Source organism: Syngnathus scovelli, chromosome 6, assembly GCF_024217435.2.
Source record: "Syngnathus scovelli strain Florida chromosome 6, RoL_Ssco_1.2, whole genome shotgun sequence".
NCBI lineage: Eukaryota > Metazoa > Chordata > Actinopteri > Syngnathiformes > Syngnathidae > Syngnathus > Syngnathus scovelli.
In genome coordinates, this window is record NC_090852.1 from 17834412 (window position 1) to 17861500 (window position 27089).

General features: G+C 42.1%; 3 protein-coding genes, 1 long non-coding RNA gene and 1 other non-coding gene across 15 annotated transcripts in view; 4 read left to right on the forward strand and 1 right to left on the reverse strand.

Annotated features, from left to right (window-relative positions):
- The first annotated feature begins 7 nt into the window (after positions 1-7).
- rps13 (ribosomal protein S13) lies at positions 8-1991 on the forward strand. Its single transcript, XM_049723765.1, has 6 exons — positions 8-119; positions 565-613; positions 1039-1117; positions 1310-1479; positions 1549-1649; positions 1919-1991. Exons 1-6 carry the CDS (start codon positions 97-99, stop codon positions 1950-1952), a joined length of 456 nt encoding a protein of 151 aa, XP_049579722.1. The 5' UTR covers positions 8-96; the 3' UTR covers positions 1953-1991.
- Positions 1697-1828, forward strand: LOC125971407 (small nucleolar RNA SNORA19). The gene has a single exon (XR_007482454.1). It is a non-coding gene; the product is annotated as a small nucleolar RNA SNORA19 (small nucleolar RNA).
- A 604-nt stretch (positions 1992-2595) lies between the features above and the next one.
- Positions 2596-5536, forward strand: LOC125970933 (protein phosphatase 1, regulatory subunit 15B). Its single transcript, XM_049723733.2, has 3 exons — positions 2596-3016; positions 3616-4502; positions 4831-5536. Exons 1-3 carry the CDS (start codon positions 2863-2865, stop codon positions 5050-5052), a joined length of 1263 nt encoding a protein of 420 aa, XP_049579690.1. The 5' UTR covers positions 2596-2862; the 3' UTR covers positions 5053-5536.
- Positions 5537-7976: 2440 nt separating this feature from the next.
- LOC125970916 (pleckstrin homology domain-containing family A member 7) overlaps positions 7977-27089 on the forward strand; it is a 36586-nt gene continuing 17473 nt past the window's right edge. For 5 of the 10 annotated variants that reach the window (XM_049723668.2, XM_049723667.2, XM_049723669.2 and 2 more), the window contains exons 1-4: positions 8462-8656; positions 8805-8881; positions 8981-9038; positions 26204-26287. In XM_049723668.2, coding sequence (XP_049579625.1) covers positions 8574-8656; positions 8805-8881; positions 8981-9038; positions 26204-26287 — 302 coding nt within the window. In that variant the 5' untranslated portion in view covers positions 8462-8573. Of the gene's footprint in view, positions 8132-8461; positions 8657-8804; positions 8882-8980; positions 9039-13159; positions 13396-18233; positions 18385-26203; positions 26288-27089 lie in introns of those variants that run through there. The other 5 variants (XM_049723671.2, XM_049723670.2, XM_049723666.2 and 2 more) reach the window with 5 other exon arrangements.
- LOC125970963 (uncharacterized) lies at positions 17553-19735 on the reverse strand. Of its 2 annotated transcripts, XR_007482305.1 has the most exons (4): positions 19368-19734; positions 18465-18530; positions 18348-18393; positions 17553-18269 (listed from the first exon to the last, which is right to left on the reverse strand). It is a non-coding gene; the product is annotated as an uncharacterized lncRNA (long non-coding RNA). The 2 variants fall into 2 exon arrangements; XR_011086961.1 differs by having other exon boundaries at positions 17553-18393; positions 19368-19735.

Genomic DNA, 27089 nt, shown 5'->3' on the forward strand with positions numbered 1-27089 from the left:
TTTTGCGTCATTCTTTGCCCAATTACGTCACATCCGGCGGAAACGCAAAGCCCCATTTTCTGTCTCGTGTGCGGCCTCTCTTCCTCTACCGCCATCATGGGTCGCATGCACGCTCCCGGGTAAACGCCGAGTTTTGCCTTTAAAGTTACTTTTTCACCTTCACAGGCTAACTCTGACGACTCGAAAGCGAATTTAAGCATGTAACGAGTGAAAGTTGGCCAACTCAGACGCATTAAAACGGTTCTAGAAGGTAGAAAAAGGATGAAGCAGACGCGCCATTGGCTATCTGTTAGCTTTGTGCTAATTCTAGTTAGCCGATGCTTCTAGAACATTGAACGCTCAAGTTGATCAACTTGATTTATTTAAAGCACACGTACAGCACTAGTATTCCTCTCATTTACCGTAGTGTTATAGAAATCATGTCATGGGTTAAATCATCATTGTTGTCATAGTGTCGTTTAGAATAGTCTTCTCAAGCGAGCAGTTTAGCCACGATGCTAGTCGAGCTAACGTGGAATTCTGCACAGTACATTGATAGTTAAATGTGTTTTCTTTCCCCGACAGAAAGGGCTTGTCCCAGTCAGCTCTGCCGTACAGACGCAGTGTCCCAACCGTGAGTCCCACACTTTTGCATGCAAACGATTTGAATATTTCATATCACGATTAAAGGAACGTCAACACCAATATTGTCGACCACACAGGTTAATTGCCCAAGTCATTTATCATTGATTTTTAGGAAAACAAGAAATAAACAACATTCTTTACACACTTTAATGAAAACTGCAGCCAAATTGGTGGATAAGCAACAGAAAAAGGTCTGATAAAAAACTAGCAGGTCTATTAAAAACTACCAATGTGTTGTTTTCCAAAAATATTGAAATATGACTTTGGCAATAATCCTATACAGCCAACGATAAACAAATTATGGGATTATTTATTGAATAATTCCAATTGGTATGAATGGTAATAGCAGCTAATTTGTCACCACAAGCTACCATTGTATACGCTTTAATACATTTTACCCTTTTTTATTTACAGTGGCTGAAGCTGACATCCGATGACGTTAAAGAGCAGATTTTCAAGCTGGCCAAAAAGGGCTTGACCCCCTCTCAAATTGGTAAATGAACTGGATATCGTCGCTTCGTTAATTTTAGCACGCATGGTCATTATTTTTATGGGAGCATTTGAATATTATTTGTGTATGAGGTGCCGTGTATGTTAAACATAACATACAACGTTACAAATATGCAATCTGCTTTGTGGTAAATTACATGTATTAACTTTTTTGTTGTGTGTTCTTCCCCCTTAGGTGTGATTCTGAGGGACTCCCACGGTGTGGCTCAGGTCCGTTTTGTCACGGGCAACAAGATCCTGAGAATTCTCAAGTCCAAGGGCCTGGCCCCTGACCTGCCCGAGGACCTGTACCACCTCATCAAGAAGGCCGTGGCCGTCAGGAAGCATCTGGAGAGAAACAGAAAGGTGCCGCATGCAAAAAACGCTCGATTGTTCAATTCAATTCTTGATTTTTTTGTGTTCGTCCTCGTACAGGACAAGGATGCCAAGTTCCGCCTGATTCTCATCGAGAGCCGAATCCACAGGCTGGCCCGCTACTACAAGACCAAGAGAGTTCTGGCCCCCAACTGGAAGTAGTACGTATTCAGTCAGTCGCCTTTGGCTTTGTTCTACTTTCGAGCCGTGGCACAATTTCATTGTCCTGCTCTCCCTCATTTGGAGAGTTGTGATATTTCTGTTGTGCTAGAGTGAAACTTGGAGGTAAATTAGCAGAGCGGCTTGTTGTGTCACTTCTGCCAGTCCCCTTCGTACAAGATAAATTGTTCATATCAATGTATGCTTTCATCAGTGGATCTGATTTTAAAGCATTGTTTAACAACTTGGTTTTGTTTCCTTCTGTTCGCAGTGAGTCTTCTACAGCTTCTGCTCTGGTGGCATAAAAGCTTTTTTTTTCAAATAAATGAAAGTTCAAATATGAACCTACCTTTGTCCTTTTTTTCATTTTCATTTCTTTATTCATTGAAGTAATTTTATTCAGCACAGGGACATTTTATAGATTTTTGTGGAGTATATTTTTTATTGGCGCAAGATGGTTTGGACAGTGTTTAATTACTATATTCTATAACAGCCCAGCTTTTTTTCTGGGGTTAAATTTCTAATGCCAATATCCAATTTTATCACAGATTTGTTAGTCCCAAACTGAGTTCGGGGTTTTTACCACATATCCACACATTTTGATTTTCTAATTTTAACCAACATTATCTAATTCACAAACACGTATCGAACATTCATGTGACTTGGTAAATGTGTACAATCCCAACGGTAGCGTTTTCATTTCCGATTTCCTTTTTTAGTTGTGAGGAGTTCCTTTTACGTTTTCGGGAAATTACGTGTACTTTCGCTGCACCCCTGTGACGTAGCAAAAGAGGGCGGCACCATGTTATTGTTTGACCAATACTCGTTCTGTCCAATCAGAAGGCTGAATGACGTAGAACGACGAATGAAAGTCAAAGAAGATCAAACCCCGCCTTTGGACTTCTTCTGTCCAATCACAGATCTCTGATGTCAACCCGACGTATTAAAGTAAGATTATCGCGACAGGGACTCACTCGCCACTACTAGAAGACGCAAGAGATATGACAATCGACAAAATGGAGACGCTAGTACAACACGAGAAGGCTTGACCAAGAAAGAACAAGAAAAAAACATGGCGCTAATTTGGCAGAAAATGAAGAAGCGTCCGTGTAGTGACATTCATCTGTCGTTGACGCGGAGCCAGTTGGTCTTCGACGAAGAGTACCAGAATACGTGATTAGAGTTGTTGTTTTTTTTCTCCCCGGATCGTCCAAAATGTCTCCGGCAATGACTTGTGATCGGACAACAACCATGGAGAGGTTCGGCAACCGGGGAATGGCACTTTTGCCCTGGACCAAGCAGATGTTAACAGTGTTGTGGGGGCAACTCTGGATTATGGTTCGGGTCATCTACTGTACCTTCTTGTCTGGTAAGAAGAAAACAAAAACGTTCGACTTTTTTCAGCCTACTCGTTAACTCTACCACGTCCGCGGTGCGTTCAATGCATCCGCGGAAAATGGAGTGTTTTCCCGAGCTCTCGTTATATACCTTTTTATTCTATTGTCTATCGATTCACTTCGCTCTTGTCTCTAACGGCAACGGAGTCCGGGACTCCGGGAAAACAGTTTATAGAAACCACATTGATGAGTTTGTATTAGTTTTGGATCGTGGATTTTAAATAAGTGGTGAGTTCGTATTAGCTAATTTAACTCAGCTAGCTTAACTCGGAAAAATTGTCATTTGACGTCTATACTACTACTCAGATTTAAATTTATTTAATTTTTTTTACCAATAAAAATTATATTTACGTGTATGACTAAAACTTATAAACCCTGAGCTGCGTATTACGTGGGTTACGTAGACGGGGAGACTCGGGCATACCTTTTCAGTTGAAAAAACATGACGCATTTTAAATTATTGTTTTGCCCCGAGAAAAAAAAAGCTCAGCTGATTTAAAAAATGTGATTGTCAAGGATTCAATTTTTTATTTGACTTTCTGCTTTTTCCCCTTTTCAAAACTTCTTCCAGTTTTCCAAATGTTTCGCTTTGAGGTGCACTTCCGGATCACAGACGAGATGGGCCAGCACAACCCGACCGAGTCCTTCCTTTTCTCCTCGTTGTTTGACGGCGACGCCGGCATGATGGTGGGCCACCCCAACGGCCTCTCCGACCTCTGTGCCGACGACGGCGGCAAGGCTGAGACGCTGCTGTCAGGCTTGACACCCGACGACAGCGTCTACATGGGCTTCCACGGCGACTGGAACATCTTCTCGGCTTTTCCCAAGGAGGACGGCGACGCTAGCAAGTTTGACAGCCAGGAAAGCCAAGCCATGTGGGAGTCCATGTCCACCACGTGTAACGACCATTACGACCTCTTTGTGAAAAAGTCCAAAGCTGATATGACGGGAGGCAAAGTCACCGAGGAAATGTCTGGCCTGAAGATGTGGGTCGGCCGCTCTGACAGCGACTCCAGTTGGTCCAGCTGGTCCAGCTCTGACGTGTCCGTCGCCGACTTGGAGGAGAACGAACGCCTTCTCGAGTTCTTCTCCAATTCCGACGACCCGTACAACCCCATGTGCTTCACCGCCTGCACAGTCAGCAAAGCGCCGCTGCCCGTCTCAGCGGGTACCGACAGCGGCGAGGGCGGCCTTGCCTCTTCCTCAGAGGACGAAGACGAGCTTTGGAGGAGCCTCGGCCCAAAAGACGACCCTTACCACCCGCTCAATTTCCAGGCCCGTCTAAACCACCAGCAGCCTCAACATGTTCCAGAGCCTGTGAAAAACACCCCTGCTAAACACGCCACACCCCAAACAATCCGGAAACATTGCCAACGTGACACGCAACGGGTGCCATGGAAACGACCCACTCAGAAATGTCAAACACCCGATATACCCAGACTCGAAACCCCCAAAAAGGTACGAGATTACTAACACAAACACAATTTTTTTTTTTGTCTTTTGGATGGGAGGCGTGTGCGCAGTGCGCCAACAACTTGTTTATCGGCCGGCGTGTTGTCATGTGGACGGTTCACGTGACTCCAGCGAGTCATTTGAGACTTGTTGCCAGCTCGCAACATGGATTGCATCACAGCCGCACAATCAACACAACTGCACATTAACACAGCAGCTCCACACGAGACTTAATAGATTTATTAAACACACTTAAATTGTGTGGATTCAAATATATGTGGATGTATAAAAAATGCTGACTGACGTGTTTTTGTTTTTTGTGTTTCTCTTATAGCGTGAGGTCCGCTTCTCTCCGGTGGTAGAGGTTCACGAGATGTGGGCGTGGCGCTTTGCCGCCGCCGCCTCCCGTAAAGGACCCTGGGAGGAGATGGCTCGGGACCGTGAGCGCTTTCGGCGCCGCGTGGGCGAGCTGGAGCGGGTCATCGGGTGCTGCTTGGAACCGGCGCACCGCGCCAAGATGCGTGTGTACGTCGACGCCCACATGAAACCAGGATGATTTTTTGTTTGTTTTTTTGCTTGCAGTGAATATTTTGTTTTATTCATGGGATTGTTGTTGACATTTCACAACATTATACCTCAGAATTTTTTTTCTTGATTGTTGTTTTTAGTGTTTATTATTGCACTGACTGACACTTTGTGATGGTAATTCCAGCATTTTTGTTCGTTGCCTTGCATTGGGACCTAGTAGGAAAATCACTGTTTTGTGTATACTGAATGTACAGCAAGCACATTAGATGCCGGGAAAAACAGGAATGGCTTAGTTGATTTTTGAAATATTTATTGAAGATGGGGTGCGTTTTTTTTAATTTATCCCTCAACTATTATAACTTGATGTTTTTCAGTATCATTTTTGTATTGTCTTAACACAATAGAAGACTTTTGGTAATGCTGTGACTTTTGGATGTCGATTATTACTAATACTGATTGTTTTAACTGCTGATAACAAAAAAAAAATGACATCAATAAAAAAAATAAGATAATTTTGAGTTCGTTTTTTGGGGACTGAGTAGCCTCTGGAGGTTTATTTTTTATTTTTAAATCACTACATACACACATTGCCACCCAAGATTTTATCTGTGTAGCGAAGACACACACATGAATCAACCAAAATATTCCCACCAAGAAATTATTTCTCGAAAGCCCGTTCATCTTGTTTCTTGTAAGACTGTCGTAAGACAACAGCGTGTATGATGAAATGACGTCCCTAGGGGGCGCAATCAATTAGCAACACACACATGCGCACATGCAGTGATCCTAATTGGTTGTTGCTGACACACAGCAAGGCAGTTGCTATTAACATGAATCATGTTGACATTGTTCATATGTAGATGCACTTAATTATGAATGCAAATAAAATGTCAACTACACTTCCATTTTGGCTCCACTCTGGTTGCTAGGCAACCATCGACGGCGTGGAAAGGGTTGCAGGAGATTGCAGCACATGTGGATGATAACGATGGTGATCATGAAGATGATGATGATGAAGATCTGCTCTTCCGCTCAACCTCAAGGGTGGCAATTAGCTGATGATGCAACCCGACTGCAGAACGCTAAGCTGCTTCATTCAAGGGTAAGACACGTATCAGTTGCTAGGTGCGTAAACCCTCAAAAAAGTTCCAAGAATGTGAGAGACCTAAAAGGCACAGAAAATCTGCCATTTTAGTTTCAAATCGCTATTTTACATTAATTCTGTTCATTTTCAGTATTTCAGAATTTGTGGATGAATTCTACCTCCAAACCAGTTTCACATAGCAACAGGAAATTTGATTGGATGGTCTATAGACTCATTTATTTATTTTTATTTTAAGCAGCTATTTTAGGGTAACATTGATTTCCAACGCTCCATCACAGGTTTAAATCCATGTCAGATAGGATTGTATTGAGTTCGAGCTGTCATGATGGGCTTTGCCGCCCTCATGTGGTCAAGATATGTACTGCGCCATGCGTCGTCAACAATCAGTAAGACTGTTTATCTCTCTCGTTGCTGTATAAAGACCACCTATAGAGGGCGGCAAAGCGACATAAATATTCTGGACTAAATTTGCTTTACATTCAAATAAATGATGTGATTTTAGAATATAGGATATCATATACGGTATATGACATTGTTGTATTATATATATTATAGATATATTATATATTTAGGTCATATTTGTGCAAAATGTTACTTATTGTGCTGATAGTTTGCAGCAGCGTTTGACGAGTGCTGGGAGAGTGCTGTTTTGAAGATTTGAAAGTTTGTGCTGAGTATGTTGAAATGGAATCCGAAGGAAAGGGAGCTCGAGTGAGGCCTGCGAGCAGCAGTCAGTTGAAACATGGCGCTCAGCCATGCATTATTTAGCCTTCATTTGCACAAGACAAGACACAATGTGCGGCGGCGGCGGCGCTCACATCGTGCCAGAAGGTTTTTAAGTTTGGAATAACGTGTGATATTTTCTCTCACTGTTTACTTAAAAATAATGCTGGAAAATAAAATAAACCATAATATTCATTTTAATTTTTGCAACACATCAACACATAACTGAACAATTTTGGCGTCACTTATTGTTTTTTATACGTGATTTGTCTAACAGCAACAATATTTTTCACCTCAACGTGGCAGTAAAAGTGTTATGCTTCGCTTCACCTGAAGGTGATAAACGTGATTTATCGTTGCAAGTTTGCCTCGCCTTTTTCCCCATCTAACTTCAAACAATGTGAATGTTTGGCTGACGTATTGGTGCACTTTTGCCCCCTGGCTGTGTGTGCACAAAAGGACCCTCAGTGTTTGTAGTGAGAGGAGGAGGGAGGTGTTTGAAATCCATCTCTGTAATCCTGCACCTTCTATGTGTTTCTGTGTGCAGAGGCGGAGCTAGGAATTTTTTTTCCAAGTATATCTCAGGGTCCGCAAAATAAAACCTTTTTCTTTTCGCACCAACCCTGAAAAAAATCTTCAAAAAAGACTGATAAAGAAATAAAAATCCCATAAAATTGATAAAATACCCAAAATTCAATTATACCTAGGAGGTTCGAGCATATTTCAAAGGGAGGCAGTGCCCCCTCGGCCCACCCTCTAGCTCCGCCCATGAGTCTGCTTTTCCCACCACTTTTGCAAATACTAACTGGGTTATTTTTGAGATTACCATTCCAGGTTGCTCCACAGTGTAACCTACACGCCTTCTCACGACTATAGCAGTTGGCCCCCACTGCCTTCCATTATGCTTTCTTCCTGGGGAACATTTTATCTGTCCACACAAATACTCTGCAAACCCAAGAGAGATCCAACCTCTGCGCCCTTTCCTTAACCTGCCTCGTCGGGAGGTTTTTTCCGGGCCTCCTGGAAAAAAAAAGTTCTGCCAAGCAAAAGCACTTTTGAGATAAGCACACAGACTTGTGCTCACTCTTGGGACGGGGCCAGAATGTTGTTTTTTTCCATCACACGGAGAATGAACGTGTTGGAAAATGACTGTTTTTCTTTGTGTTAACAGCAGATTTGGAAATGACAGGGCGGCAGCGGGTGTTGTCACAAGCACGCCACCACACGCCTCATCCAGGATGCAAAAAGGAGATTCCGATGAACTCAGCGTTCCTGACAGGTGACTGTGAACGCATCGTGTACATAGTGTGTGTGCGTTTGCGTGTAATAAACGGATCGTGGTGCGATGACGCATTTGTAGCATGCAGACGTCAAAACAATAAGCAACAGGATCGTACGTAGCCGTAAAAGTTGAATTTTAAAAAGGTGTTTACAGGGTGCAGTTCTGATCCAAGCCTGCAGGGCAGATGTGATTAAAATAAAAAAGATTCATCCGACTCACACGCGAATTATTTTTCCAAATAAATAATTTCGCATGACAAAAAAAAGCGGTTTCAAAAGTGACATTCCGCATAAGCTCTGAGTCATCAGCGCCCTCTCCCGCATACAGTTGGCCGATGTCCGCCTCTCCACGGCGTCCCTGAAGGCAGCGCTGGCCCGTGCTGAGTGATCGCGTCTCTCCGGGGAGACTCAACCGAGAGATGAACTAGGACAAGCGGATCATGGCGGCACCTCTGGGCCCGGACTCCCTACCCGAACACTGGACGTACGGTGTGTGCAGGGACGGGAGGGTCTTCTTTATCAAGTGAGTCAGCTCCCGTCCGTTTCTTTTCGCCTATTTTTTGCTCTTCGCTTCGGCGTAACAGGTGTTTTTTCCACCCCTCCCCATCCTCTTCTCTCGCCACCTTCCTCCACCCCTCTCCCGCGCGTTCGTGCGTGCGTCCGGGAACAAGCGACCAGACACGGGAGACCTTCTGGCTGCACCCCCGCTCCGCCGAGCCGGTCAACTCGGGACATATGATCCGCTCAGGTAAGCTAGCAACGCCTCGGTTCCTTTAGCCCCGCTTGGCCCGGTTCTTGTCAACACGACGTTTCAACTTGAAAGTTTTATTTTATTTTATCTTTTTAGACTTGCCCAAGGGATGGGAGGAAGGCTTCACGGATGAAGGTGCGAGCTACTTTATCGAGTAAGTACGAAATGAAAGTTTTTTTTCGAAGTGTTCATGAACGCGTCACCTGTATCAAGTTAGCGTCGCTTTAAAGTAATGGCTGCCGCTCGTTAAGCCACAAGCCCGTGTGGTTGCTACGAGAACCTTAAGCGACAATTTATTAAGATTTCATGTGGCTATAATGTATTTTGCGTTAATATATATTAATAATTCCTCAAAAGTTTTTATTGCACCTATCTAGGTTTGCTGATATTTTTATTGTATTTCTGCAGAATATTTTTCTCTGGTATATTTTCAGTTTGTTTTTTTCACCTAATATTTTTATTTTTAACAATTTTAGCAATGATTTTTTGGTAGTATTTTGTGATTTTTCTGCAAAATATTTAAATGTTTTTGTCCAAACTGTTACCATTATTCAATTTTCAAGTTTTGTTTGTCTTCCAATACATTTTCATTTCATCTTTCAGAACTGTTTGTTTTCAAAAGTTTAGTTACACTTTTTTTTCTTTACACATGTTGTGCCCAGGGAGCGTAAACGACAAGAAAAAATGCTATCAAACTTCCCCACAGTGGGACAGATATGTCAATATCAACTTTAAAGGGATCTGTCATGTTTTTTAGTGAAAAGCGATCCGAGCTTTTTTTTTTTTTGCATAAAATATGCCGCAGGGGATGTTTTGCCTGTCGCCTCTGTCACGGTAGGCGACTTGCATCTTTTGAATACCGACATACTTGTGCGCTAAGGCAACCAAATATTATCTTCAAGGTAGAAAAATGAGGCTCAAAACACTGTCGACACACTGCAGCAAGAGTTAAGTCAATACCTCGCTTGCTGTGTCAATTCCAACTAATTTAATTAGTGCTTTATTTTATTACTCACTTTTGTGTTAACCTGTTTATTTAACCTATTTGTGTTTTCATTTTAGTCCTTTATTAATTCTCAGTCCTTATTGGATCTGTTGTGGCCAATTTATTTCCATTCAATATAATTTAAATGAAGCTCTTGAAATGGATGGCCGTAGGGTCTGTAAGATTGTGGCCAACTTTTTTTTTTTTTGTTAGATGTTTGTGGTGTGTTCAAGTGTACTTAACATTTTGGATTATTATCCTTTAATCCATTATTAATCTCATTTTGATGCAACTCCTGTGTTTAGATGTGCCAGATGGCGAGGTCACTTTTAGTATAGCCTCAATAAAATAACTTTTTTTTTTTTAGCGCCCCCATCGCAAGTCGTGCTGTGCTGATAAATATGGTGACATAATGTTTGTCTGCCTGCCGGCTATTTGCTGGCATATTTATCCCGCCGGGTGAAGTTTACTTTGCCTGGACTTGTTGAATAACCGCTCTGACTTGTGGACTCAATGTGGTGCGTTTGAACTGAAAGACCCCCCCCCCCCCCCCCCCTCCCAAACATACTTCCGTGTGTGTGTGTGGTTAATTATTGTTCGATATCAGCACTATTACACTGTCAAAAAAAAACAATGTATTTTTTTCGGGGGGGGGAGCGGCTACTAATTTAACTTGCAACAACTTTAGAATATCAAATATTGACCTAGTTAAGCCAACTAAACAAGTGGCAGAGTTGGTTTTGCTTCTATCAATACAATAGGAATTATGAGTTAAATAAAGTACATGTTGTCATGGTAACAAAAACCAAATACAGTACGGAGAAAGCGAAAAGCCTTGAAAGTGTGTGACGCTATGGGGAGACCGCGACAAAATAGGCTTATCTCCAATCAGCTTACATCATGTCAGGAGTGTGCGTGGTCGCACTTCTCGGAAGACATTTCAGAAGCCTTACATCGGCAAGGTCGACTCGATTTGTCGTACAATGAATGAATTGTGTACTGAATGAGCATCCGAAGAGAGTCGACTCAAAGGATTCGTCATCGAGATTTACTGAAGAAGCAAAGTGGACTACTTCGGATTTGTTCAGGTTTTAAATGAATTAGAGAAGAGGCTGAGAAAGATGAATATTGAATATTTTAAGAAAAAAAGACGTTTGAGGTTTTGGCATTACGGCGGCGGCTGAAAAGTGTTTGCAGATTTTTTTTCCGGGGTGGCAAGATGTTAAAGTTCATGAACATTGGCTCGGTTGCTGCTGTTGAATTTTTAACGAGCAATATCGACTCGTGTGCAGTTTTATTTGTCACACGTTGGCTTCACGACTCATCCGGCAGACTTTGACCTTACCTAGTCAATTAATAACCAGCTTGGCTGACACGTCAGGTATGGAGCAGGATGAACGGCGTGGATCATTAATAGATTTTCAACCCGACGGCCAGTTAACGATTTTGAAAAAAAGGCCAAACACTTTTTGAGGGCTTTTTTAAGCGGCACAAAAACAAGTGTTCAAGCTGACATTTAAATCCAGCAGGGTGTCCAAAAAACCTGAATGCTAGGAATTTCTTTTTAGAAGACAGGAAGAAAATGAAAAGTCTTTTAATATAATGCAAATGTCAAGGTGAGATGAGAGAGACAATGACTCACACTTGACTCACTGCGTTCTGACTCAAGTCTCCAAGCAGCACCAACGGCTAATGTTTTATCTGCAGCTGTGTGGATACGTGAAAGTGTGTGTGTGTCACAACACTTTGTTTTTATCGCTTCATAATGGTAAACAAAGGAAGCTAAGCTCTTCATTTTTCTTATCAAAACGGAATTTTGATAACCCTAACCCTAACCCTAAAGAAAAGAAGCAACACTAATAATAATAATAAGAATGAATCCTCTTCATACTTTGATTTAGTCTTTTCATATATTAAAGTCAGAATTCTAATGACGTGAGATGGATCCTAAAATGTATACCCCAAAAAATTAACTTTTTCAAAAAAAGTATCCCTAAAGTATCAAATGAACCTTGGAACTTTCTTCGCTCTATAGTGAAATAAAAACTCAAAATATTTAACAAAAGGTGGACAAAAAAGGTGGTTTGTAATGATTTAGACTTTTTTTGTATATTTGTAAAAAAAAAAAAAATAAAAGCCTTGAATATCAAAACTAAATTTGAAATTCTCTTTGTTCAATGGCAAAGCAAGAACTCTAATGATTACGAACAAGATCTGACACAGATAGACCATTATTTTTATTTTTTTAAATGTGCTTCAAACATCAAACGAAACTTTGAATTGTCGGCGCAAGAACACAATACATTTTAAACCTGATGCAACCCAAGACTGGACCGCTAAAGTCCTCCGAAAGCTACAGTATGTCCCAAAATTGCTCTAATTAGCAAATAATGATCTTGTACAAGATGGACCCCAAAAAGCAGTACAATTTTCTCCAGCTAGCTTCTCTTTCAGTTTCACGCATGAACTACAATGAGGCTAATTGAGATGGAAGCAGGTTAATTAGCAAGATTAGCAAGAAAATAGCCATGAAACAACAATCGTGTTATTTCCAGAGGTTCTCATTAGCTAGCTTTGTGTGTCTTTGAAGTTAGCCTGAAAATAAAATGTCCTGAATATTTAACCTGGGCCCTCAGGCGGCAAGATTAATCCTCGAGACCTCGCGGAGGATCTGATTTAAACTCGGGGAGCTTGACTGCTAGTTATTCAAAGTACTCCTTTCGGTATAATCGTTCTAAAACCTCCGGGCATTATTCGAGAAAAGTCTCGGGGAGGATGAAATCATCGAGAGACTATCTGACCTTTGTACCGCGTTTGGCTCGGAATAAAATGTCAGTTCTGCGCATCGGTCTGCACGCTGGCATCTCTTTCATACCCCCACGGTCAAAATGTCAACACAGAACTGTAGAACATCTGGCTCTGCTTACCTGGAACATAAAAACAACTTGCTATTTCCTCTCATCGTGTCTGCTAGCTTTAGAGACAATATCACAGGTTGGACCAAAAAAGGACGGGTGAGGAAATCCAATGAAGCAACAGCAGAGACAGGTTGGAAAATGTGTTAACAAGGCGGCCATTTTCTCTGAACAAAAACAACCGAGCAGCTTGATTTGTCTAGGACTGGAAATCGTGGTGGGTGTCCGTCTGTGTCCAACCCGGAGCAAAGGAGGCCTCACACAATGGAGCGATTGAGGGACAAACAACAAGACGGTTGAGACCATGTCAAAGCCGGCCCGCTTGGAGGACACAATCGCCTTTGTGTCAGTAGAACCACATGGGCGAGGTTGCCAGGTCACCAAAACGGTTTTTTTCTCCACCACGGGGTTAGTTAGGAAGCCGAGTCGCGTGGAGCTAGGCGGTTTTTGTCGTCGCTAATCGAAGTTGGAGCAAGGATGGGGACTTGCTGCAGCCGGAGGCCGATCCATGAAAGCGGGCTCAAGTCGGTTCCCGTCAAACGCCGCGTTATCTTTGCTATGACCGACGAGCATCGGGAACTCCCCGCGAAGGATCCGTTACGTGATTCGAGGTAACGTAGAAATGGACGTGATGTTTTGTTTGGTGGAAATATTGTCCTAGTTGATGGGACAAGTCGTTTGACTCGTCTTGTGTTCCAGCTGTTTCTCCCTGGGGGGGGCGGGGATGCAGTCAGTTATTTCGAAAAGCGACGGAGCTGATCATAACGAGACAACTTTAATAATTGCCGCCACGTCTCCTGGCAGTTCGTCACGTTCCGCCCCACCGTTCAAAGCAGCAGAGGAAAATGGATTTCGTCAAAAGAGCAGCGGAGTTTTTCGGTTACTTACATTTGTCTCTCGTATGGATTTTTCTCCTTCACGGTTGCTGCTTTATTGACAAAAAGCCTTCCGGAATTAACTTCTCCAATTGCCGAGCGCATTTTTCATGTGCGGGTACCTAATGTGGCTCCCGGGGGTTGTTTGGAACACTCGCATATTGACGTGCAATCATTTTTTTGACTGGGCCTGCTTTTTAATCAGATGTGTTTTTGTGAGAGTGACAAAATGACGCAAGCGGTTAAAAGCAGTCCATTAGAATGTAGCTAAAAGGCACCTGATGGAGCCAACCGATTGTGCCTCCATGTGTTAGCTAATGCCACGTAGCATCCTGACAGTTTGTATTTCTGCAGGTGGTAGCCGAGCTATTATTGGGGCATTTATATTTTGAAATGTGAGCAAAATTTTGAGAGCACTTGACAGCAAGGACAAGTTTGTGAGCAATTCTTCAAAAAAGAAGTTTCAAGCCACTTCCAGTTGAAGTTTACCGTCAAATAAAACAAAAATCAAAGTATACTTTTTGTAGTTGAAAAAAAACAACATGTAAATTTACTTTAAAGCCTGTTAGCTTCATGCTAACAGATACTGGGAAACACCATTTGGTTGTGATATTTTAAAGTCATTCATTCAAATTTATTCAATCATCTCAGGGGGCGGCCATTTTGCATAGTACCACTGAATATGACATCACAGTTGCTCAGATAATGACCAATCACGGCTCAGCTTACTAAAGTCACGTGACTTAACTCACGAAATAAGCAAAAACGAGGAGTAAAGTTAAATACTAAAGAATTAATTAGTCAAGTCATGTATTTTATTCATTATACTTGTATAGTTTTAATTAATTAAGATTAATCGGTTATCTAAACTTCATTCTGCCAAACATTGGCGTTACAACACCCTCAAGGACGCCATTTTTTTTCCCCTTAGAGAAAATGTGATCCGAAGTTATTTTTTGGACTGAATCAACACGACGGACATTATGCGGCGGTCGCGGAGATGAGACGATCTCATTACGATAAAAGCGCCAGCGTTGCAATTTGAGCGCCACACTTATCTGTCGCCTCCATTTGCGCAACCCGCCGCAGTCGTTCCTCTTTTTAATATTCGATTGCTATTTACTGCCGCCGGAGTCCAATTTGTTGCTCGCAGAATCGTTATTAGCTTTGTTCCGTCTCTGCGAACCGGGCTCGCCTCGCGTAGAAAACGGGCCTCATCAAATGTTATACGTGAAGGAGTGAAAGGGAGTTTTCACCTGTGACACAGGTGGCAATGCTAGTTTTATATTGGACACAGATGCTAGCGGCGGATTGTGTGGTCAGGGGTTGCTCATTATTATTTTTTTTGAGCTGTGACACATCCTAATGTTGGTAGAAGCTTGTTCTGGAAATAGAAACAGAAAAATTGTAATCGTTTTTTAATCTTCACGTAGTGTTGTGAGCGTGGAATAACCACCGACTGTTGTTCATAACAGATGCTAAAATATGCTAATAGGCACATCCTCTAATATCCCCTTCAGTATTTTCTTTACCGGATAATTAAATGACTCAAAAGAGACTTGCCCAGACGTGCAAGAATCTCATTTGGAGTCTGGTTCTTGCGAATCAAACGTAAGCAAGAACTGACCCCGAACCAGCTGGACCCAGTCCCATAAAAATATTTGGTTTTAATTGTCGTGTCAGATTTTAGTGGTGAAGATGAAACAGTGTGGTGATGCCCCAAGGTGCAGACTTGGAAGCGTATTAATAGCACAGTTTTTGTGTGTGCACGTGTGTGTTTGTGCGGATGAGAATCGGGTTCAACAGAGCCTGCAGGCATATGAACACACACTCACGCACACACACACACACGCATAGCCCTCTATGGGCTTAATAACTGGTTGGGAGTACGATTGATGATCAGGTTCTCCACAGGAAGGTGTCCCACCAGGCAGGAAGGAAAAAGAGGAAATGAGGAAGGAAAGTGTTGAATGGGGTTTTAGATTTGACTCAGGGATCCTAAAGTGAAAAAAAAATGTTCATGAACAGGATAATCAAAAGCAAAAAATGGATGTAAGATAGTGGCTTAACTGCATCTTGGAGTAATTGAGGCCAAATGAAAGTTGACGTCGCCGAGCGTAGGCTGGAGCGGTGTGACCTCGAGCGCTGAGGTGTGTCGGGCGAGGAGACGGCTTTAAGAGACGCGACGGGTCCCGTAAGCCCGGCTCAAGTCGCACTCCTGCTGCCGGGAGGCTTGTGGATAAGAGGCTGCGTTCTCTTGTGTGTTCCAAGCCAGATTAGAATGATATTTTCAGATAAAAACAAACAGCAGGCTGTGCACTTTCTCTTTCTTTTTGCAGCCCTTCCAATCTCGTCTTGCTGTTTCCTCCCAGATGACAATTGCTTTTTCTTCACTTTCTGGGCGACTGTGACGTGACTAGCCAATTACCGAGCCCTTCACCTCGCCTCCGCTGTGACTATATATTTTTACCCCGAGTGCAGAGTTTATATTTCCGTATAGGCTTTACATCTGGAGCGCAAAAACGTTTTTGCTCAAGGGCCACATTTGAGTTTGAAATAGGACAGGTGGGCCAGGTTGTTGTTGTAGATGTCGTTTGAAAATGTTTGTAAAGTGTGTGAACAGGAGGCGGGCAACAAAAGGTCCGTGACAGTTTGGTTGTAAGGAATTCACTGCAGGAGGGTTTGCATTGTCACCGGCTGTTTCTGAATTTAATTTAATTTGATTATTTTTGGGGCTGGATATTTGAATGTGTTGTAGTAATGTAAAAAAAAAATCAGCTGACTTTTTTTTAAACAATTTTAAATGATTTATTGTCTGATTAATTGGTCAGACATTACTTATTATTAACATTATATATCATTATATATTATTATTTATTATTATTATGAATATTATGATGATTATGATGATTATTATTAAGATATATTTATTATGATTATTATTAATATATATTATAATATTTATTATTATTATGAATAGTATTATTATATATATAATCAATTATATATCATTATATATTAGTATGTATAAATAATTATATATCATTATTTATTATTATGAATATTATGATTATTATTATGATTGTTATTATGATGAGCTGACTGGGGTCAAGAGGCGGGGCTTAATCTGGGCTGCTCACTAGTCAATCACAGCGAATCCCATTAGCTAATCTAATTATTATACAGCCATTACACTTTTAATCTTGCGCATCCCCAGGGCACGACGCTTTAGGAAGGCCCAATCTAATGTAAGAGTTAGAAAAGCATTGCTGGTCGGTGTAGCTGCTCCGAGAATGTAAACAGCCTTCTGCCGGGTGTAGGACTGTGCCAGGTCACCTTTGCTCGGTCCAAGAATGGCGGGCGCACACCTGGATTTAGCTCATCGGCCACCTGTCGCATACTTAACTGGAAGGTCAGTGCGTTTGCATGCTGCATTTCGTTTTGACTCGCAAGGTTATTTGGATCATCCGATCAGATGTTCTGGCACCTGATTTTGAGGATCTGCCGATTCGTGATACGATACCTTGGGAATATTTTAATCAAAGTGCAGACATCCTTCCTACCCTCGCTAATCGGTCTACCAATCAAGTGACATGCTAAATGGTGGCGGCGGATTATGAATTAAACATTAAAGGAAATGAAAAGAGAACAAAGCAGCGGGAGGTGGAGTTGATAAAGAGAGAGAGAGAATCGTGCCGATTCATTTAAGCGGACTTTTAGGCACTGCTTGAAAAATGCTTTTGATAACAACCACGAGGAAGATGAAATGTACCCTCGGAACGCTCAAAGGTCAAATGACTTACAATTGAGCCAATTTACGAGCTGAGAAATATTCAACTCCGCCTCTTTCTGCGTGCAGCTTTTTCTCACGATAAGATTCATCGTCAGTAACGTTTTAAAAAAGAGGTTTTTGGGTTGCTTTTATTTTTTTGCTGACCAAGCATTCAATGGTGTCTGTTCTGGACAGTTTGCTGATATTACGCAAGCTGGACAAAAAAGAGTGAGCTCAGGTCTTTGCGTTCAGGTGTCAAATGACACCTGAGTCACAGTTTGAGTCACACGTTCGTTCGTTTCCTTCTCTCTCTCTCTCGTCCTTTCCGTCCCACAGCAGCGTGCATCCTGTCAGTGGCGCACGAGGCAGGAATCAAAAGGCTGGCTAGCTTTGTATACCTCCCTCTCCCTCTCTCTCTCTCTCTCTCTCTTCCCTCTCCACGTCCCGCCTCTCCTCCTCCGGCTACAGACACTCGCTCTTTTTACAAGGCGGGAAAAGCCAGTACGAAACCAGCGGTCGCTTCTCTCTCTCAAAAAACACGACCCAGACACAGATTCGGGATGAATTGTCCACATTCCGTGAACTTTGCGGGAGGGATTCGTGAGAATGGACATCCGGCGGGGGTTGACCTCAAAGACAGCTGTTTTGTCTGATTACTCTCGAAAGCCTCGGGGAGGAGGAAGATCTGACTCCTGACGGGATTGCAACGGGAGCCTGTGATGTCATTCCTCACCTGGGGCGCTTGTCTGGGGTTCTGCTGAGTACTTCTTTGCGGGTCTGACTTCCATTCCAGGTGTGCAAACCACTGGGTGATCTCATTTGATGAACGTGAGATCACCTGAAATAGAAAAGCACACTTTTTGGACTTGAAATCAAATCATCATGTGGAATCAGTCGGGATACTGCAATCACATACCTCAACCTGGATATCCCTTCTACCACGCTCCTTGCAGGTATGCAACCTACAAATTCCAAATTAGCTGTCTCGCTAGAAGTATGTTTTAAATGGTTTACAAAAAACACTTAGCCACACCTGACTCAGTTGGATGACAGGTTCGCTTCTCACTCCCACGTACTTCCAGATTATGTCGAAGATTTTCTGTGGAAGTTAAAGCGAAAGAGACGCAAATTGTAGAACACACAAGTAAAATTCGTGAAAATGGAATTAAAATAGGGTTTTAATTTTGCCAGACTTGATGTGTGTACAAAATTTGGTGAGTTTCTCGCTTTGAAAGTCAAGTCTTGATGAATAATAGCATTCTGGAGTCTTGTTTTTGATTTTAAGAGGGTTGTAATCATCTGTGGTGTACCTCAGGTGTCTGTACTAGGGCATCACTCATTCTAACTTTGCATCTGTGATTTATTTCACAATCTGCGTTCCGCTAGTCTGGTTTTGGAGAAAATGCAGAGGCAAAATTTAAGCTACATCTGTACTCAACGCTAGCTCGAAGACCCGCCCCCTCTTTGGCTTATTTGCATATTGTGCGTGTCGAGATGTTGACGTGAATTAGATTACTCCTAAGGCGTTTGTGGCACATTGGAATACAAAACCTCTATTTGGAGAGAATAAAAGCCTCTATTCATTATAAACATTGATATCCTTTGAATTGGAGGTTATTTATGACGTATTTTCCACAAAACCTTTTGTCGAGCTGAAGCTTGTGCTAGGAAATAAATGTTTTGGGTACAAATTGTGGTTGTTGGGCGTCGGTGAACTCTGACTAACCAAAATCAACCTTACTTGAATAGTTTCATTGCAGTAGCAATTTTATTATTCATTGAGTGATCTATAATATCATTTCTTATATATGAGATAAAAGTCTGATTGAATTTCGCCCGATTTAATTTATACTAGGTCACTCGGTGACTTGCGGTCAAACTGGTTATTCCATTAATTGTGCACTCAGCTCCAACCGAAATACTAAACTGGTTTTACCTGTGAACCAAAGTCGACTCGAAAAAAAAACATTGTGTGATGTCGTTTACGCAGCTGTTAGTCTTTCTGAGAAAAAAAAAAAATCACACCAAAAAGCTGGCTTCCAACCTGCTCCTTCCATTCAGCTCCATCCCCCCGAGGGAATGGCCGCCGACGAAGAGCAGACCCCCTGCCCACGTCTGCCTCTATATCAGATAGTCGCTACCGGAGTGCTGTGACGCTGATTCATTGTCGCTATGTGTTATTCATGCAGCTCCGCAATGTCTTGAATTAGATTTCCCAAAAGGAAGTCCTTAATTGGCTATAAAAGGCCTCTTCGTTCTCCGATCGCCTCTTCAAAGTTCTGTCATAGGTACGATTAACAAAAACAAGTTGTGAAGTCAAAAGTTCATTTTTTCTTAGTGTTTGGAAAATTGCTGCTAGCAACAAGCTAACGTTCGTTGTAGAAATATTTATTGGGACGTAATACTCAATTTTGGTCATTTTTAGTTTTTTTTTTGGGATATTTTGAACTTGGTTGTGTTGTGGATATTTTTAATGGGATATCAAGTAATAAGATTATTTATTTATTGAAATCCCTGTGCTTATTTGTGAACAGCAGCGGAGGCGGTGTTGGTAGGCAGTGATCTTTGCTTCGGGGCAGAGGGAATTAGCCACGGAATGACTCACAGCTCGGACCGTCGAGCAGGTTACCGAAGTTTCTGAATAAATCGTCCAAAACAATCGTCATCATTCCTATCGCAATCTACGGGGACCTTCGTCGCCACGATTTTCTGCGTTTAAGAAATTTGATTGATTCTGCTGTCTCATTCAAACTTTTTTTTTTTTTTCCTCTGGAGACATCAAGCTCCCAATTCGAGCAGACTTGTCATTCACTCTGGATGTTTTCTCCCGTTCTTGATCTTGTTTGGAGGCCACTGACACTTTGACAGGAGGTCCTCACGGAATTACACCCCGAAGGTCACGGTGGCAGTCGGCTCAGACGGAACATTCAGCATTCCTTGACACAAGACTTGTTTTTCCCTCACAGTGACATCTGACACTGAACCAAACTCTTTCAGATTGAATACCAGCTGGGCTGTATTAGTCGCACTGGCCACTAGTTGGCGCCAAATCATGACAGCCATTTACTCAATGGGATTACTGCAAGGTTTCAGTATCGGCCTACTCTTTATTTTGGCTAATTTTATTTATTTTTTTATAAATATCGAAAACATTTTTTTTAAATCCATCTGTTTAATGTAGAGATAACTATGTACTCATTTTCTTAATAGCCAAATTTAGCTGTGATGCCTTTTAATCAGATGCTCTTTGTATTTCGGAAATCACAGTAATTAGTCATTTTTTCATAACATGACCCCTTTCAAACATACTTAATTAGAGTTATTAATTACCCTGTCGTGCCGCTCATTATTAAAAAATAAGCTGAAAATGTCAATGCATCGTGCTTCGAAACAAAATGTAATTTAAAAACACATTCAGTGGAGACTTTCCGCGGCGAGTGAAAACAGTTAAATGGGCCAGAAGCATCCAAACACATTTGTGCCGCTCGTCTTCCCTGACGTGATTCCCGTTGCAACCTCCTAATGAAGCGTAGCATCTCGTTTCAATACGCCTCCTTTTCCCTCCGAGGTCCAAAACGCGCAGGACGACGACGACGACCGCTGCGTATGCTCAATTCCAGAACTGGAGCACATAACCTAAAAATAGAAATCATTTTTGACTTTCTCTCCCGTGTTGTACAACTTGAAACTTTTCTATATTATGCATGGCTAGCTAATAAATAGTGCTGCATATTTTGGTGTCCCTAATGGGGAAGCTAATGTGTTTATTTTGAAAAGGCAAGTGATGAATGGAGATGAGTGGAGCTGCAAAGTACATTTTTAAATCAGGGGCCCCTCCTGCTGTGTTAATTTCATCATCTTTTTATCTGCGGGTATTTTTTTAGCACTCAGATAATCTTTGATTCTTGAGATTTTCCAAGGGTGTTTTACTACAAATTGTCTGCAGTCATATTAGCAAGGCCTTTAACATCACTCATGTAGTTTATTGCATATGATGATGAAATCGGCGGCGCCGGTGTGTATTTGTGTGACATCATAATGAAGCACTGCCGGCCAGTAAACTTGTCGTTTATCACCCGTTCGGGTGCTTTAGCCAGTCGTACCGGCAGAACATCCTCAATGTCAACGCAGGGCAGATCCTGTCATTGTCCAAAGCTCTCAAGCCCACACACAATGAGAAGCTTAAAAAAAAAAAAAAATGGAGTCGGCTCGGGAAAGTACGTCGCACTCGCCGCCTCATTAGCGCCGTGCAAACATTGACGCAATGTTGGAAAGACTAAAACAAACTTTTACTCGAGACTTCCTGGAAATTGCAAAGGTCAAAATGTTTTTCAAGCCCGAAGCGCTGGGCGGTGAAATCACTGTTTATTAAGATACTTCCAACTAATTAATCACCTTTTGGACAATTTCCTACAATGGAGTCCTAATTGTAACCACTTGAATTTTTTTGTGCACTTGATTTATGCACCCTTGAAGTGTTTGCTGGCTCAGGTCATGTGTTTAGTATGAATTTAGACCTTTTATTTGGTTCGAGGACATTTGTGTCTTTGAAGTAGCTAGCATATCAACTGTGGCACAGCAGAAGCGGTTAGCAAGCAGTTGCTAGCTAGCTTGTGCTACGTAGGGAGCTTTTGTGGTTTCATCGGTGAGTGTTGCTTAATGTGTGTGTTAATGTGACTTTAGCGTGATATTTAATCATATTCGGTGATGTTTGCAAGTAAGATATGAATTGGCTGTTGCTAAATTTAGATAGGAATTGTGTGTGATGTAGCTTTCCTCCGCTATAGTTTATTCATTGTTGCCAGGAAGTGAATAAAGGAGCAAGGACGCATGATGGCCAGGTTTTTACGGCTACATCATGTACATGTCTTTAAAGTTGGACAATTTTGAGATTCGCTATGAAAAAAGGGAATTTGAAAAATTTGAGGGTAGCTAAAACTGCGACCAGTGACATCAGTCACCCATCTCCTGATCTTTAAGTGCAATTTTTAATCATTCAAATTAAAATTTTCAGTCATTCAAATTAAAATTTTCGATGTACTTGAGAAATGCCTGATATTTGCCTTTTTTTTTTTTTTCTTGCCCGCTATGTAAACTTTGGCTTTGATTCAGATCTTAGACACACACGCAAATGCACATTTTGTCCTGTGAGGACCTTTCAGGACACTGTGAAATGTTTTTGAATGCGCTGTCGACGTGTCGTCTATTAGCATGCCAGGCTGTCAGTCGCCATGCCGACTGCCTCTTTTCCCTTCCTAAAAGCTCGCCACAGACACACAAATAAACACGCACGCACAATATTTTGATGAGGCGTTGCTGGAAGTACTCTAATCTCATCCCAGCGCTGTTTGAGAAAATCTATGGCGCTGGACATGAAAGTAGGGGGGCTTATTTAAAGCTATAGATGGTCTCATCTAGATGTTACCATGGCAACAAGATGTCCTGAAACCTCTCAGGGGCCTGTTTGGGTAAGTGGGCGGGCGGGCGTTGAGGGCTACTCTGTCTTACGGCATCATAATGCAAAGTAGTCGGGGCTCAGGCTGTTGTTTTCCGACGGAGCGATACGGACCGCCCGACCCGCCCTCAAAACAAGACGCAAATGCGGAGACAATCAAGAAGGCTCATCAGCGCTGAAGAATTGTCACGGCGTTTCTCAGCGGCGCGACAATTAAGTGGCACTTTACAGCGTTAACCCAAGGTGACAAGGCTGCAAAAAAGAAAGAGGAGAGGAGACGGCTCCAAGCAGAGTGGTATTAAAAGATTTGAAAGGAGCAATAAAATAGCACCCCAGGGTAGGAACATTATTGATTCTTAGCAATAGCTTCTGAAACAAACTTCAGCGCCACTTATTGGTTCCTCAGTAAATTTGTATTTAGACTGAATCATGTGCTCAATCTTAATTTGTTGGAATCAATTTGAGCTGTTTTGCTAAATCTTCCCATCAATAAATGTTTGATTAGAAATTTGTTTAAAATGTCAAAAATGGTTAAGCGCCCGTATCTACCACGACCTCCAGATGACAGACCGGCCTTTTCGTAATTATTGTATTTGTCTTCATTTGTTATTCCACCAGCACTACCGCCAATGGGATTAAGCGTTAGCGGTCGCTAATGCCCGATTTACATGAATGAATTAGAATTAAGAACGTAATCCTCTGCCTCTCCTTTCACTTTGCATCATCCATCTCGCTCAACATAAAACCCACGTTGCAGTCGCTAATTAACACTCATTTCTTATATTCAACAAACGGCTTCATTCGAAACTACTCTGGACGTATTATCGCGTATTAGGTGTGTCTCGGAGCTTCCGCATCTGCATGTTCATCTCACGGGGCTTCTTTTTCCTCCACCATTTGTCATCTGTCATCAAGCAGAGCGACGGAGCGTGTGAAGTGTTTACGGCGTGAGACGAGCTTTAACGCCTGTCTGGGTGTTTCCCCCTCATTTGTTGTCAAGTTGACGCATACGTCGTTGAGTCTCCACAGATAGATACACCAGACGGGAAGCGATGGTGCCAGCAATATGCAAGCGGTGAATCTTAATAGGCAGTGCTTAGCAAATTTATGGGACGAGCTGCAATCATCATGATGCAGCTTTAATACCGTAAATTTCGGACTATAAGCCGCGACTTTTTTCGCTAATTTTGAACCCGGAATCACGAGTTTTCGCTGGTGCGCCTTATAGTCCGGTGCGGCTTATAGTCCGAAAATTACGGTACTTTCGATTTCTGTGGGCTTCCGATTTTTTTTCCTTGGGGGTGGTCGTGGAGGGTACAAGGATATCTCAGAGGGTCCGATTTTACAAACTTTAAATCTGTCAAAATTCATATGTGCCCTATAGGGAAGAGGGAGGTGAGTGCCCCTGCGGGCCCCCCCGTTAGCGCTGCCAGTGCTTTTGATTTACCTAATCATCAGGCTGCAAATTGTGCATCTCGCCTTTCTGAACTTCTGGCGACTAATTCTTTCAGTTTTCTCGAGTTGATTAGGAGAATAAGAAAACTTGAAATCTAAGTGCTGCTCACTTGAAGGCTTTTCTCATCATTAATAATTAGAAGCACTCCATAATTTGACAAGCATCCTTTTCAAAATGAGACACCGGAGTGTTTTATTATCGGCTTTTTCTACGCTTTGATATTTTAACTTAAAACTGCAATCATAGAGCGTTAAGGCTGTATTTTATATATCATAACCCCCCCTAATCAAATAGTTTATGTATCCTAAAAAGATTCTCACCGCTTTTCTCACGTGAAACCCGATCAAGAGAAGATGTCAGCAGCGAACCAAATGTGTCAGCACCGTATGCTCGCTGGAATTCAATGACAGCTCAAGCCGGCTTGGAATTCAGCACGTTGACTCAATGCAGTGTGTGTGTGTGTGTGTATTTGCATACTAGTTTTGAACATGCCGGCGTGGAGTCGGCACATTTTCACGCGCGGAGGAGTAGAGCCCTTAAAGTAACCACGCGGACAAAAGGTAAACAACATGGCTGCTTCCTGTCCGGGTTTATTTAGCAACGGCATGGCAAGTGTGTGTCTGGACGGATGTTCGAACGTCAAGAAGATATGTCTTCTAATTATGAACTCTGAACGTGCACACCGAAATATTTTCAGATCTGGCAACTTTATAGGATTCATTATTCTACCTACTGTACTTGTTCTAAACCAACCAACACACACACAAGGTGGCGGAATGGGAATGACCTTGTCTCTCGCCACGCCGTTCCGCCTCGCTGCACTTCAAACGCATTTCGTGTGGAAAAACCTTTAAATAGAGCCGGCCTTTGACTCGGAGAACACCCACTACCAGTGAAACAACAATGTCTGCCGCACATCCGGGTTTCTGTCTAAAGGAAGGACAACGTCGATATCTCATTGAGGGCCATCCCCAATGGCCAAAGATGTCCCGATATTTAGGAATAGGGTGCAGATGTAGCTGTTTCGAGCCCTGCAATTGAGGTACCAGTTGCAACTGTCAAGTGATGGATGTTCTTGCGAAATTGTGTGTGACAACAGGTGCAGCATTGCAATGACAGATCATGTGTTTGCATGACATGGGACGGGGGGGTGGCTATTTTGTGTCACAAAAAACTTGGCCTCAAGTGTTTATGTAACCCCCTCAGCATTTACCTCCTGACTTTGGTAAATACCACTCGCATTTGGATGGAAGGTCAAACGCGAGGGTGAGATGACGCCAACGACATGGCGGCTCCTCGGTGGCGGGGATTCTTAGAAAGAGGGGGAGTGGCTCCTTAAAGCCGGTTTGTTACACAAAACCTAGTCTGGATGTCTATCATAAGAGGTTTCAAGAAAACTGGAGACAGAAAGTCTTAAAAGTCTAGTTTTTTGTACTCATTCGTCACTTTAATACTTGTTAGGAGCCAATTCTAAAGCACCTAGCTAAGTTAGCTCTGGCTAACGCTAAAAGCTAACGCTACAACTCAGAAGTTGTAACTTGAAAGTCAATAAATGCCTTTGTGACGATGATGTCACAGCATTGCCTGATTATTTTTTTTTTATTTCGGTAGCACCAAGTTTATTTTTAGACTTAACTTTGATGTATTAACTAGTGGTCGGCCATTTTGTTTATCTCTCTTTGAATACCGGGGAGGCCCAGTCCTGCTCGAGCCAGTATTTTGTGCTGAGTCCACACAGGCAAGGACAGTGGGGTGTGGGTGGGCCTTTTATCATCCCATTTGTGTTCAGACTGTTTGGCTTGTCATCGCGTTGAGGCTACGAGTGAACTTTGCTAACCTTGTTATTTTTCTTTGGTTTTAGTCATAACCAGAGGACCACTACCTTTCGGCATCCCGTGACCGGGCAAGTTTCTTCAGAGAACATTGATTTTCTCCCTCAAGAACAGTGAGTGATGCTTTGTTGCTTCTTTTTATGCTGAGTCAGACAGCTCTTTTAAATACATTTTGCATAATTTTCTAGAATGTCTACAGTGGAGTTTTTTTTTTTTTATCTGGCTGTGTCACTTTCATTTCTCCACATGTTATTTTTCTCTAAATAAAGAGGCAAACTAGAAAATGTTGGTAGGTCAAGGACGAGCAGTTCCGTCGCTGGAGTGCTCTCATTACAGTACTCGCAATCAGAAAGCTGTTAAAAGCGCTTTGTAGCTCTATGGAAACCCGTTTTGGTTCTAAATAGAGGAACGATTGACTTTTTTGTATTTTCTTATTATATGAATTATTAATATAATATAATATCATTTTAATATAATTTACTCATTATATAAGAAAACCCGTTTTGGTTATAAATAGAGGAACAATTGAATTTATTTCCTTATATGAATTATTAATATAATATCATTATTATAATATAATTTTCTTATTATATAAATTATGATGTAATATTTAAAATCTAAAACGCACCTTAAGGTTGGTGTTGAATAGTTTAATCACTGAGAGCTCTCCGAGGTAATATTAGTAACCAATTAGCATGATCAACAAATTAGCATAGATTAGCATAGCGCAATGACTAGGGATCTTCTGTCACCTCTATTTGAATTAAATTTCAATTGTTTGAAAAGGACTCTCTGGTGTTTCCAAAATAAGAGACCACGATAAGGTGCTCTCCACAAAGTCCTGACACTTGAGCCACTCCACTCTTTCGCGATAACCTCTCTGACACCAGCCGACCTACGCACACACCCGGGCCG

Coding starts and splice junctions, on each gene's coding strand:
- rps13 (XM_049723765.1), top strand. CDS start 97: ATGGGTCGCATGCACGCTCCCGG. Junction 1,118..1,309: donor CTTGACCCCCTCTCAAATTG/GTAAATGAACTG, acceptor CTTCCCCCTTAG/GTGTGATTCTGAGGGACTCC. Junction 1,480..1,548: donor ATCTGGAGAGAAACAGAAAG/GTGCCGCATGCA, acceptor GTCCTCGTACAG/GACAAGGATGCCAAGTTCCG.
- LOC125970933 (XM_049723733.2), top strand. CDS start 2,863: ATGTCTCCGGCAATGACTTGTGATCGGACAACAACCATGGAGAGGTTC. Junction 3,017..3,615: donor CTACTGTACCTTCTTGTCTG/GTAAGAAGAAAA, acceptor AACTTCTTCCAG/TTTTCCAAATGTTTCGCTTT. Junction 4,503..4,830: donor GACTCGAAACCCCCAAAAAG/GTACGAGATTAC, acceptor TTTCTCTTATAG/CGTGAGGTCCGCTTCTCTCC.